Raw genomic sequence first — 14,052 nt, 5'->3', positions numbered from 1 at the left:
CCACCTCTCTAACCTCTAGGCGATCTGACACTTTCCATGTGGGCCACTTCATCTGGAATGCCCTTTAAAAGCATGCACGCATGCACTCACACACACATGCACACACCGTACGCACGCACACGCACACGCACACATGCACAGGCCAAAATCATCAATACCAGCTATTGTTGAACTTATTGAGTCATTTAAATGTGCACCACAAGGCAGCTCTCCATTCATTTGGAAGGTTTAAATTAACAGGCACATCCAAACAGGATATGCAGCACTCTCCCACCCTTTGAAAAGCAATTCATGTCGTTTTCAAAACATAATGCGGATTGACTGAGAAAATAAAAAGCGTTGAAGAGAATAGGCCGTGCGGAAGGTGATCAATTAAAAGATTAAGCGTTTTGCAACACATGGATGCATCTGCATTTGGACCTAATAGTGGGGCCATCAGCTCATTTTCAGGAGCCTGCCGCCTACTCACATCAAAGCATGCACGTCTGCCCCGGTTATTCCAATCGGCAGAAAGGGATGCTAATTTAGCCCCCTTCATGTGTGGTGGTGAGAGACTCCTTCAATTAACTAGATTTCTATGGCAAAAGAGGGGTGGGGGGAAAGATGCAAAGAGAGTTGGTCTGGATAGGCAGTGTTTCTCATTAGGTCTGGTATTTATTATTACCCCCACACATCTGAGGCTTTAACACTAAAAACACAGTGCATCAAAGACGCCATGATGGGTTAAATGGAGACTATAATCTAATTAAAATATTACATAGGAGTAAATAGCTCTTTGATAATGATCTGACGGTTCTATTAAATAAATGGGGGGTGCTTGAGATTTTGTTTTATTGGGGGGGGAATTATCACTTTAAACTACAGAGAACTAGTTTACAGACCCTAATCAGGTGTCCTTCAAAGGGTCATCTTTGTTTGACCCATGTGTATCTGTGAAGTAGAGACTGGGGGATACAGGGAGAAACTAATCAGGCATGGAACAAAAAGAGCAGATTATTTCAGATTAACAGCAGCAACCAGGTGCGCGAGAGGGTGAAAGGGGACAAATTGGAAATGTGGATAAAATGCCAAAGAGTGAATTACCAACTCGTTCCCCCCAAAATTAGACAATATAGCAGAGTACCGGAAGCTTTTTGATTTAATGACGTATTGTTGAATTTACAGAGGATGTTTCAATGTCAAGTGCTATCAAAACAACAGAGAAAAACAGGTGGAGTACACAGTACTATTTACAAAAAAATTGACCATTAGGTCTTTACCAATGGTCTACCGACAGTATTTTTACTCAGTTGCCTACTCCTTGTCATCAAACAACCTACACAAAGCTTTAGGTGTACATGTTCTCTCAGATTGTAATATTGCACTATTATGTGTGGTATTGTACTAATATGTGTAATATTGTACTACAACAACAAACCATATGTGTTATGCCTGAATTGACTTGAGCAGCTGTACTGTATTAGACATTTTCAGGTCATGTGCACTCAGGTCATGACTCATGAGCAATTGTAAGGTTAAGAATTTTAGCAGAGAGATATTCAAGTAATTGAGGAATCATAAATAGCCAGAGCATGATTTATCTGGAATGTGTACAAACCATTTGCATACTATTCAAACATCAATATATTACCTTATTATCAACTGCAAGCTAAAAAATCCACTTGGTTTGGGATTACAGTACTATGTTTGCCTATAGTGTAAGTCACGGTATGGTACTGAATAAGTACAATGTTTACCTATGGTTTAAGTGCATCAAATCATATGAAGAAACACGCAAGCTATGTTTAACAGCATCACTAGTTGTAAAAAAACGTTCATACAGCAAATGCTTATGTCATCAACCACAAACAGACAGGCTACGCTGTAACACCTCAAACTGCAGTTATAGACACAAGCATTAATGAATGATTGCTGCACTAATCCCCTGCTTATTCCTCCATATTGTCTGTATAGTCCATATGCTGAGTTTCTTCAAAAGTCGAACGGCCATGTCAGCTTTAAGGGTGACTCCAGTGTGCTGTAAAGTGAATGGGCCGGTGCTGTGTCAGATGGAATGCACCACATTGAAGCGGGCCACAGTATGTTTCTCCTGCTCGTGCCGTTTCCTCAGGGCCTCCACTGTGGCCAGCTGGGATAGGTCGAGGCCCTCCCGGAGGCGAGTGTTGCCCCTAAGGGCCCCCTGGGCTCTCTCTGGCTCTCTGGTCTTGGGCTGCTGGGCCTGGGGCACTACCTTGGGCCTCAGGATGCTCCTGGCGTACTCCAGGGCCTTAAATCCAATGGAAATAAAAGGTAACATTTTATTTAACACTGACAGGTATAATGAGATTAATATAATACCGTAAGACTTTCTATGAACATGCTCTTATAATTCCCCATATCATCCCTCCTAACTAAATCACTGCCACCTTGAGTCAATAAAATATTTGCTATAAACATATAAGATGACATAAAGACTCACGCTTACAAGTAATAAACAAGTAATAAAGCATTAGGCTTTAAGTAAAGTTTTTACAGAAGTATAGTTTGGAGATGGAGGGTCATGTACAACTGCAAGAACTGGGAAAAAAACGATGCTTTCAAATGGCCGATTGAACTTGGGGATCCAACTTTGTGACAGAATGTTGATGTGTCTTTAATTGATCTCAGTCTCGCAATCAAGTGACATTTCAGTGCACGGGGATTCATTTGTTATCTGTAAATAACAAAATGGCAACTGGAAGTGCAATACAGACAATTTTCCTAAATGAGCCTATTGTTTCAGGGGGGGTTGCAGTAAGCTCATACATTGTTTCGAATTGTCTCCTATTATCTGAGACAAAGATACCACATTGTGTGATGGAGCTGACAGATAATGATGATGGACAAATTGACTGAGGAAACCGGGGGAAATGGATGCACTTGAAGCGATGTACTCGCTCTGGCTTTTTTTCTCTCTTTCTTTCCTTCTTTCTCTCTCTCTTGTCACCGTCTTTCCACCTCTGACTCTCCCTCCCCCTCCCTCTCTCCCTCTGATTTTCTCTCTGATTCGCTTTCTGTTTCTCTCTCAGTCTCTTTCTCTGTTACCTTCCTCCTAGGAACCATGTTGTCCTTGTTGTTGCTGCCCACTGGGTTCCTGGCGGCTGGCAGAAAGGGAATCCTACTTATCTTCTTGTTCTGCTCGCGGATCACATTTGAATACAGCTTCTGTCGTCTCATTTTCTCGGCCTGAGCCACGTTGTGAATGAACAGAGAAAGAAAGAGAGGGAGTAGAGGGGGAGATTACAAAAGAGTGGGTTTAATTAACTGAGCCATTTCTCCCTTAAGGCCCTATTCTCTTTGTGTATACCTCGGTGGAGCCTCTCCACACCGCCCGACAAAACCAAATACAACAAACCATTCAGCAGGCCTATCAACATTTACACATATCATTCACTAATAGGGCCGACCCTAGAGACAGAGACGGCCTCAATCTAGTGCAAATTGGCCATACATGCTCACTTTTTACTCTCAGGGATTAACAAAAGATACATCAGACCCCAAATACCATTCACCCTTCCATGGCTACTCTCATTTGCTTTGTGAATCCAATTGAATCTGTTCAGAACGAGACAAGTCTTTAATGAGAAACAGGGACAGAGGGGCGGGATATAATGGAAGCACAAAGAGGCCATTGAAGATCATCAGCTGAATAAAATGAACCGGGTAAATGGATTTATGAAGCATCTAATCATTACTGTTGTCTGTTTGAGATCTACATTCCTTTTTTTTAACAAACACTTTAAAAAAAGTTAAGATTTAAGATTGCTGAATAAAAAAGGCTCCCGAGTGGCGCAGCGGTCTAAGGCACTGCATCTCAGTACAAGAGGTGTCATTACAGTCCCTGGTTCGAATCCAGGCTGTATCACATCCGGCCGTGATTGGGAGTCCCATAGGGTGGTGCACAATTGGCCCAGCGTCGTCCATGTTGGGTCATTGTAAATAAGAATTTGGTCTTAACTGACTTGCCTAGTTAAATAAAGTAAAGCATAGGGTACAGAATTGCTGGAAGCCATAGGAACATATTATTATTTGGTATGACAATTGGTTTTAAGGTTGGCAGAGGCACTTACTGTAATTTCTGTGATGGTGTAATCAGGCCCAAGGCCTCCAAGATAAACGTCCTGCTTCAGCTGCTTATAGTCCTTCAGGGTGTAGGCCTAGGACAATACACACACAAACATGCTACATATTACTAGATAATACTTATTATTAAGGCATGGAATGACATACACACACATTAAACTTTATACGGAAATGATGCCTAAGTACAGAAATATCTATATTTTGCCTTTAAACAGGTTGTTGATAAGTGCCTGTATGTTTGGGTCTTTTGGTATTAAGGGGTGTTTGTATTGCACCCTGGGGAGTGGAGTCCCAGGGACAGGTTGACAGAGAGATTCTCTCTTCTAGGCAGAGAGACGAGGAAGCACCTTAATCCGCAATGTATTTCTGAGGTGCACTCGAGCAGCAATCCACAAACTGCCCCGGACAATAGGGGACTAATCATTCCAGATCAGACTGGCTCCTTTTAGGGGCTTAGGCCACTTTGGAATTAGCCATTGGTCATGGAGATGGCTTCCTGTTGAGTTTTTTTCATTCTATTCAACCCCCTCCCATCTGCTTTCACATTTTTTGATACCCTCCACATTGGGGTGTTTACAAATCTACCCTGTAATCTTGTCAGACATGATGGCGAACATGGCAAAGTGGGGATATAGGAGAGGAAAGGGACAGGGGGAGAGACTAGTGAGGATACAGAGAGAGGAAAAGGGCAGGGGAAAGGCTAGTGGGGATACAGGGAAAGGAAAGGGGCAGGGGAGAGGCTAGTGGGGATACAGAGAGAGGAAAGGGGCAGAGTATTTGGTATTTTGGGTATATCATCCCCTTGGAATGAGCGCAACCAAAACAAAACTCATCTCCAAAATGGAAAAATGTGCAGTCAAAATAAATTGTGAGCCAGGGCAACACATTGGCTAAAGGCAAAACACAAAACTCACTGACCACCCACCCTTGAGAGACAATCAGCAACCAAGTTGTCCTTCCCACGGACATGTCTGGTTTCCAGGGGAAACGCCTGCAATATCCGTAGTAACTTTCCTTTCGTTAGGAAAGTTACCACCTCACTGCGGAGCTTCTCTCTCTTTTAAGGGTTCACTCGGTAGGCATGTTGTTCGAATTTTTTCACTATGGGGTAAGGGCCTGAAAAGCGAGCCTGCAACGGCAACAAAACCAGAACTTAGTCACCCACATCGAAAGTGCAGTTTTGGGCATTCCAATTGTACCAAACTTTCATTTCTGTTTGTACCCTCTCCAGATTCTCACTGGCAAACTCACAGGCGAGATGCAATCTGTATCAAAAAGCGCTAACGTGCTCCAACAGATTTGTTTTTGTTTTTAACGTGTCGCCCTGCAACAACCTCTCTCTCAGCAAACTCAAAAGACCTCTGACATGATGTCCAAACAGCACAAGAGGGACCCCTTCATCCCAGTCTTCCTCAAACTCAAAGCAGTAAGCTCTCAACATAGACTTCAAGGACTGATGAATTCTCTCAAGAGCACCTTGAGACTCTGGGTGGTAGGCACTAGAGGGGCAATGGGTTACACCCAACTGTTGTAGCATTTGCTGGAATACCTTTGACATGAAATTCGAACCTTGGTTCGACTTCACTGCGGAAGTCCAAACGTTGAAATTTTTTTGCCAGGTCCTTAACAATACTGGGAACTGTGATTTTCCTCAATGGAATGGCCTCAAGGAAATGAGCGGCAGCACACATTATGGTTAAGAGAAACTGGTTACCACTCTTGGCTTTGGGCAAAGGACCAACACAGAGTACCAGAATCCTGCTGAAAGTTTTGTCAAAAGCAGGAAGAGGCTGCAAAGGTGCAACCGGTACAGCATGGTTCGGTTTACCCGTCCCCTGGCAAACACGACAGGATTTACAGTAAGCCAGATGGCCTGCCATACTACCATCGTGAGCCAGCCTCAGTATCTCTAGTCGAAGCGTAACTGGAACGACAATTTGAGATACACTGGGCCAATCGTTTTGCCCGAAGTGGCGCAAGAACACCATTTCCTCATTAAAACACCATCTCTGTCAAAGCAACCCACACAAACTTAATCAAACTCCTCCATTGGATGTATCTCAGCAAAAAGAGGGGAGAGGGAAACATCTTTAATCTGTTCTGCAATCTGCTGCTTCCTAGACAACCCTCTCTTCCTTCAGCGATCCTACAAACTCACTTTCCTTTGGGGTTTTCAAAGGAGAGGTCAATTCAGGAGGTTTAGCTAAATCAACCATGGTAGGATCGCTGACATCCTCCTCCACACTAGACTTGCTCCCGGTGACTTTATTAGACATAGCACGTATAACAGCAGGGATCACTCTAGGGTAAGTCCATGGCTTTTTTTATTAGCCTGTGTGTTTATGCATCTTTCAAAAATGATTCCACCAATCTTATAACCCCTCTAGGTGGATGTCAGTGACAGAAACGCTACCACAAAAGTGTATTTTGAACACTCAAATATTTGGGCACAGCAGAGCTTCAGAGAGGTAACTAGAGCGACTACCATACTAATGGGAAACAAAATTCCATTACGTTCCACTGCAAAAATGTGTCACAACGTCCACAGGTGGCGCCTCTCCCCATTTGGGCGGCGCTCGGCGGTCGTCGTCGCCGGCCTACTAGCTGCCACCGATTTCCTTTTCTGTTTCATTTGGTAATGTCTGGTTAGGGTAGCACCTGTTTTGTGTTAGTAATTAGTGGGGTATTTAGTCTGTCTGTTTTGTGTTTGGGGTTGTGCGGGATTGTTTCGTGTCTGTTATCGTAGGTTGGGGGGGGGTCTCCTGCGCCTGAGTCTCCTGCGCCTGACTTCACCCCTCCTGCAGAACTATTATTTGACAGAATCCCGCACCACAATGGAGTCAGCAGGAGCTGAAGCACCAGCCCCGTCCGTGGAGGAACAGGTTAGCCAACACGCCAACGTCCTTCATCGCTTGGGGGCTGCGATGGATCAGATGTTAGCACGCCTGGAGAATTGGGAGAGACGTGCTCTTCCACCTGACCCAGCTACTGTCCACCACCCTATTCCCCCCTCAGCACCGACGGAGTCCAGCCCGAGTGGGATTAAGCTCGCGCTCCCGAGGGAGTTTGATGGGACGGCCGCTGTGTGTAAGGGGTTCCTACTCCAACTGGAGCTGTACCTGGCGACCGTTCGCCCCACTCCCTCGGGAGAGGAGAGGGTGAGTGCCCTCGTCTCTTGTCTCACGGGTAGAGCCCTGGAGTGGGCCAACGCCGTCTGGGAGGGCCCAGATTCAGCCAGGGACGACTACCCGGAGTTCACCCGAGGTTTCCGGGCTGTATTCGATCATCCCCCTGAGGGCAAAGCGGCGGGTGAGCGACTGTTCCACCTGAGACAGGAGACGAGGAGTGCACAGGACTTCACGTTGGAGTTCCGGACCCTAGCCGCTGGAGCAGGGTGGAACGAGAGGGCCCTTATTGACCATTATCGTTGTAGCCTGAGGGAGGATGTCCGCCGGGAGCTGGCATGTCGGGACACTACAAACACCCTGGACCAGCTTATCGATCTGTCCATCAGACTGGACAACCTGCTGGCTGCCCGTGGGCGTTCTCCTCGGGCCCTTTTCGTTCCACCTTCCAGTCTTCCTGATCCAACGCCCATGGAGATAGGGGAGACTGCAGCTAGGAGGAACGAAAAGGGGGGGGGGGTCTCTCCTGTGCCCACTGTGGTCGCAGAGGGCACACTGCCGACCGGTGCTGGAGAGGCTCACCCGGGAGTTCAGAGGGCAGGCAGAGTACCACGTCGACACCCCAGGTGGTCAGGGTGTGGTGGTGTACATCAACGACATTCTGATTTACTCTGCCACACGCGCCGAACATGTGTCCCTGGTGTGTAAAGTGCTTGGGCAACTGGTGGAGCATGACTTGTATGTCAAGGCTGAGAAGTGTGAGTTCTCCAAACGAGTCGTCTCATTTCTGGGGTATCGCATTTCCAGATCTGGGGTGGTGATGGAATGTGACCGCATTTCGGCCGTGCGTAATTGGCCGACTCCGACCACGGTTAAGGAGGTGCATCAGTTCTTAGGGTTTGCCAATTACTACCGGAGGTTTATCCGTGGTTTTGGTCAGGTGGCGGCTCCCATTACCTCACTGATGAAGGGGGGCCCGGTGCGGCTGCAGTGGTTGGAGGAGGCGAACAGAGCTTTTTGTCGGCTTAAGGCTCTGTTTACCGACGCTCCGGTGCTGGCTCACCCGGATCCCTCTTTACCATTCATAGTGGAGGTGGACGCGTCCAAGGCAGGGGTTGGAGCTGTCTTGTCGCAGTGTTCGGGCTCGCCCCCCAAGCTTCGCCCCTGTGCTTTCTTTTCTAAGAAGCTGAGTCCGGCGGAACGTAACTATGATGTGGGGGACAGGGAGTTGCTAGCTGTGGTTAGAGCCCTGAAGGTCTGGAGACATTGGTTAGAGGGGGTGCAACACCCTTTCCTCATCTGGACTGATCACCGTAATCTGGAGTACATCCGGGCGGCGAGGAGACTGAACCCACGCCAAGCCAGGTGGGCTATGTTTTTTACGAGATTCCAGTTTACTATCTCGTACATCCCAGGTTCCCGGAACACCAAGGCTGACGCACTGTCTCGCCTCTATGACGCCGAGGACCGGTCCATCAACCCCACTCCCATACTTCCAGCCTCCTGTCTGGTGGCACCGGTAGTCTGGGAGGTGGATGCGGACATCGAGCGGGCATTGTGGTCAGAAACCCCTCCCCTACAATGCCCTGCAGGGCGGAAGTACGTCCCGCTCGGTGTTCGCGATCGCCTGATTCGGTGGGCACACACGCTACCCTCCTCGGGTCATCCTGGGGTTGAACGGACAGTGCGAGGTCTTAGAGGGAAGTACTGGTGGCCCACTTTGGTGAAGGACATGAGGCTCTGTGTCTCCTCCTGTTCGGTGTGCGCCCAGTGTAAGGCGCCTAGACACCTGCCTAGGGGGAAATTACAGCCCCTCCCCGTTCCACAGTGGCCATGGTCCCACCTGTCGGTGGATTTCCTCACGGATCTCCCGCCGTCTCAGGGGAACACCACGATCCTGGTCGTTGTGGATCGGTTCTCTAACTCCTGCCGTCTACTCCCATTGCCCAGTCTTCCTACGGCCCTACAGACCGCGGAGGCCCTGTTTACGCATGTCTTCCGGCACTACGGGGTGCCTGAGGACATCGTCTCTGATCGAGGTCCCCAGTTCACGTCCCGAGTGTGGAGGGCGTTTATGGAGCGACTGGGGGTTTCGGTTAGTTTGACCTTGGGTTTTCACCCCGGAAGTAATGGGCAGGTGGAGAGAATTAACCAGGATGTGGGCAGGTTTCTACGGTCCTATTGCCAGGACCGGCCGGGAGAGTGGGCGAGGTTTGTACCGTGGGCCGAGTTGGCGCAGAACTCTCGTCGCCACTCCTCCACTAACCTGTCGCCCTTTCAGGTGGTGTTGGGTTACCAGCCGGTCCTGGTGCCCTGGCATCAGAGCCAGACTGAAGCTCCTGTGGTGGAGGACTGGGTACAGCGCTCTAAGGAGACCTGTAGTGCCGTCCAGGAATCCCTTAAACGGGCTGGGGGGCGGCACAAGGAGAGCGGCACAAGGAGAGCACTGACCGCCACCGCAGTGAGGCCCCCGTGTTTACTCCGGGGGACAGGGTCTGGCTCTCGACTCGGAACCTGCCCCTCCGCCTGCCCTGCCGGAAGTTGGGTCCGCGATTTGTGGGGCCGTTCAAAGTCCTGAGGAGAATAAACAAGGTGTGTTATAGGTTGCAGCTTCCTTCGTATTACCGTATTAACCCCTCGTTTCATGTGTCTCTCCTCAGGCCGGTGGTAGCTGGTCCAATGCAGGACGCTGAGGTGAGGGAGGTCCCTCCGCCCCCCCTGGACATCGGGGGGGCCCCGGTCCATCTTGGACTCCAGGCGTTGGGTAGGGGGTCTGCAGTACCTCGTGGACTGGGAGGGGTACGGTCCGGAGGAGAGGTGCTGGGTACCGGTGGAGGACATCTTGGATCCTGCAATGTTGCAGGAGTTCCACAGCCTCCATCCGGATCGCCCTGCGCCTCGCCCTCTGGGTCGTCCTCGAGGCCGGCGTCGGCGCACTGCGCGTCGGGGGGGGGTACTGTCACAACGTCCACAGGTGGCGCCTCTCCCCGTTCGGGCGGCACTCGTCGTCGCCGGCCTACTAGCTGCCACCGATTTCCTTTTCTGTTTCGTTTGGTAATGTCTGGTTAGGGTAGCATCTGTTTTGTGTTTAGTAATTATTGGGGTATTTAGTCTGTCTGTTTGGGGTTTTGCGGGATTGTTTCGTGTCTGTTATCGTAGGTTGGGGGGGATTTCTTTTCTGGTCCTTTTATATTTAGCGTTTTGGCTTTAGGGTTGCTGGGCTGTGTCCCATTATATTCCCAAGACTGTGTTAGTCTTCCTTTGTTAGAATATTTTTTCCCTTGCCTTGTAGGCTTGATATTTTGGACTTGTTTTTCTTCATTAAAGTAACTACGTGTTTCACGTACCTGAGTCTCCTGCGCCTGACTTCACTCCTCCTGCAGAACTATTATTTGACAAAATGTCTCTCAAACAGAAGGTGGAACTAACAAAGAGTCACTGACCAACAAACAAAACGAAATCGGTGGGGTTTTAGGAAGGGTTCTGAAAGACACTCATGGAGGTGTCCACTGAAAGTTGACTAGCAACAACAACTGGAACTTAAAAGACACCCACCATGGGGCCCACTAAATTTGCCCAAAAAGAGGCAAACAAAAGAAAAACCTACACCAAACGTAAAGACAGGAAGCAAACCAAAAAGATGGCATAAAACGAAATCAGGGAAATCAGATAAAGAATTGTTTGTCTAGAAATCAAAATTGGGAAATCCATTTAAAGATGTTAACCCTCCGTATCTACCAAGAAAACTGGAGCTCTGGGCCAGCCACTCTTAAATAGCACCAGGGCCAGCACAGGTGCAACACCTTCCCACCTTTCCACTAAAGTCCAACCTCAAAACATAAATGGAAAAGCCAAAGCCTGTAACAGTAATAACGTGATAAAAGTAATTTTCTCAGATTAATTGGTACCTTAACAATAATCAGTAGAATATCTATTTAAGTTACCTACCAAATAAAAATAGTAGGCTACGTTTAAACATTAACTGAGTTTTGTCTTAGAAAGCGAATGTCTACTACTGTATGCGGATGTCTCTAGTCTGTGCTATACTACCTTATGGGAGCCGGGCTGACTTTCTCTGGACACACCTGCAGGGCTCAAGATGGCCAACGACAGAGGCCGTCATTGCATGTAAATGGATGTCTTTAGCCGCCCCTTGCCTCCCTCTCTCTTTTATTCACTTTATTCTCTTACATGTCTCAAAATGGTTGTTTTACCTCATCATCTCATTGCTATTAAGTGCATCTTACAGGCATTAGACAATTAACCTGATGTTTTGCGTTCGTTGCCACTAAGGGGCACCTCCTTTAATCGTTCCGTTTGTAAAGGAGAACGTGAGAATGTTATCTCTGCTGTCAAATAACATTGTTTGTGCGACTTGTGCGATGCTGATTATGCCCTTTGAGATTAGGTAAATGGTTGTCATGTAATTAGCCCGTTAACTGTATTGAGAAAGGTAACCATGCCCTGGCTTGTTAGTGTGGCAATTAAAGATTAACACACACATAGTGTGCTAAAGTTAACACACAGGTGCACACACACAGGTGCACACACACAGGTGCACACACACAGGTGCACACACACACACACACACACACACACACACACACACACACACACACACACACACACACACACACACACACACACACACACACACCTTGTAAATGACTCTCTCTTTCAGTTGTTTCTCTCTCCTCATCTGTGCCAGGTAGGCCTCAGAGCTGCTTCTCTGCATGAAGGTGAATCTCTGTGCAGCTCTGTCACGGCCTAGCTCAGGGTCTCCCGTCGTTGTTTTACCTATAGGGGGCAGCACTGTGTAGGAGCTGGAGGAGTATTTTGTCTCGGCGGTGTAAGTAGACCTGTGATTATCCTCATCATCATACTGCAGGACAATGTGGTTTTCACGCTGCAATGGGGCGTTCTCCTGGTGCCAGAGATGCGGTGGTTCTCTGCTGCCCTGGCAGAGAGGGGGCATCCCTGGGAAGCCCTGACTGCTGCGAGAGCCCCGACCTGGGCTCAGTGGAGACACATCAGCCTGTGGAACCAAAGCCAGCTGTAATGAACCGTGGTCTTGGGGACAGGGGTGAGGGCCTGGGTGGGAGTAAGGGTTTACCAGGATGGTGTTCCTAAGCGGTACATTGGCGTTAGGGCTGTACCCGTCTATAGACTGTGGCTTCCTTTGGGGGCTGGGGCCGCTACAGGGCTTGGGTATGGTGAGAACGGTGTCCTGGAGATTGCAGTGCATAAAAGCGAGGAGCTTGGATGAGGTGTTGATGTTGAGGTGGACGGTGGGGGACTGTGTGAAGGGGATGCGTTGGGGCTGGTGTGGCTGGGTGTCCAGTATGCTAGACTGGGAATCTGTGTCACTGAGTGCCTGGAGGTGGGGTGAGTGCTGGGGTTGGTGGTGGGGGTGGGAGTGAGCCTGGGTCCTGGCTGCAGGTCTGGTGGTGTCAGTGGGGGGGCTCAGGTAGCAGTCTCTTGGCCTGGCTTTGACCCCCTGAGCCAGGAGTCTCTTCTCACTGGGGGGTTTGGGATTCACTCTCTGCTGAGCTTGCTTTTCTTTGGAGATCTGAGTTACCTGTGAGTAGGGGTTGGAAATAACACAACTCACATTTGGAATAACAGCAACCAATAGGCTAACAGCAATATGATCAACTCAACACTGACAATAAGGAAAGCAAAAGATACAAGTTCAATATCAATGATGTAGGTAATGGAGGTCAAACAAGTTGTGAAAATCAGGACTTCCTGCATTGGTTAAAATATATGAACACTTGATTGATGAGTCCCATGTAATACATCTAACAAGGACCCTATTTAACAAAGGAAAATAGGGTAATAACCAAATATTTAAGAGCAGGAGGATGCCAATGTACTGGAAATGTTCTTTCATTGACAAGATATCATATGAAATACGCTTTGGAAAAAGACATCAGAATGTACTTCCCATGATTGAGAAACACCAAAAAAATACACTTAAAATGTTTATTATAAAACATAAAATTCTCAATTTGTGAACAACCTAAGTGTGATCTGTTCCTTAACTCAACGTATCAGTGGGACGATGGCTGGAAGATTTTACCCACAATGTGGAAAAAATACCCTTCTTTCCTTATGTAACTGATGCTTTGTGGCTATTGTCATGGCCAGAGAGGGCCTTTCATGTTATTCTGCCGGGCTCTGAGGCAATGTGCCTCAGCATCTATTGCCTCTGATTTAGCAAACACTAACTTTCCCTCATTCTAATGGGAAAATATTTACACTCCTCTCCTCTACCAAGGCAACAACATTAGGGTGACCGCTCAAGTGCTCAAAATAATGATGTTTCTCCATTGCACTCGCTTTTTCCTGTCTGTAGAGGCTCCGATTCAGGACAGTTTTTGGGCGAAGGCCCCATTATGCCTCGACAACTCTATCAGACATAGATTGGGTCCGTTGCGGGGGTAAAATTAAAATCCCAGGTGACAGTAGTGAACCCAATATGCAGGCATTTTCATCTTGAGCAGAAAGCCCCTCGCTAGCAGTTATGCGTTATAAGGCAAAAACACACAGGAGAAAGCACAGGAGAAAGGGAATGAGATCATAACATGAAAAGGAGTGGAGAGGGTCCCACCTTGAGTTGCTGAGTTTTCTGGAGCCACCTCAACTCCGGGTCTGAATTGTCCCCTTGGCTTTCCTCCTCCTGGTTCCCACCAATGGTAATCTCCTCTGTAGTATCGCAAACCTTTGGATAGAAAAAGAGAAAACAAATAAAAGGAGAGTGGAGCAAAAAGTGTCATTCAAAATGAAAGAGCTGCTCATGGAACAGATTGAAAGACTTCAGGAA

At 47.9% G+C, this 14,052-nt stretch overlaps 1 protein-coding gene across 3 annotated transcripts in view; it reads right to left on the bottom strand.

The window, feature by feature from the left end:
- Positions 1-1,157: 1,157 nt before the first annotated feature.
- The window catches only part of jhy (junctional cadherin complex regulator), a 31,604-nt gene continuing 18,709 nt past the window's right edge, over positions 1,158-14,052 (bottom strand). For 2 of the 3 annotated variants that reach the window (XM_029700116.1, XM_029700117.1), the window contains exons 4-8: positions 13,840-13,950; positions 11,884-12,804; positions 4,089-4,175; positions 3,064-3,204; positions 1,158-2,266 (exon numbers count right to left, since the gene is read on the bottom strand). In XM_029700116.1, coding sequence (XP_029555976.1) covers positions 2,045-2,266; positions 3,064-3,204; positions 4,089-4,175; positions 11,884-12,804; positions 13,840-13,950 — 1,482 coding nt within the window. In that variant the 3' untranslated portion in view covers positions 1,158-2,044. Of the gene's footprint in view, positions 2,267-3,063; positions 3,205-4,088; positions 4,201-11,883; positions 12,805-13,839; positions 13,951-14,052 lie in introns of those variants that run through there. The other variant, XR_003867833.1, reaches the window with a different exon arrangement.

This window comes from Salmo trutta, chromosome 19, assembly GCF_901001165.1.
Source record: "Salmo trutta chromosome 19, fSalTru1.1, whole genome shotgun sequence".
Lineage (NCBI taxonomy): Eukaryota > Metazoa > Chordata > Actinopteri > Salmoniformes > Salmonidae > Salmo > Salmo trutta.
Note: the sequence above shows the minus strand (reverse complement) of the source record. Positions and strands in the feature narration are given on the sequence as shown.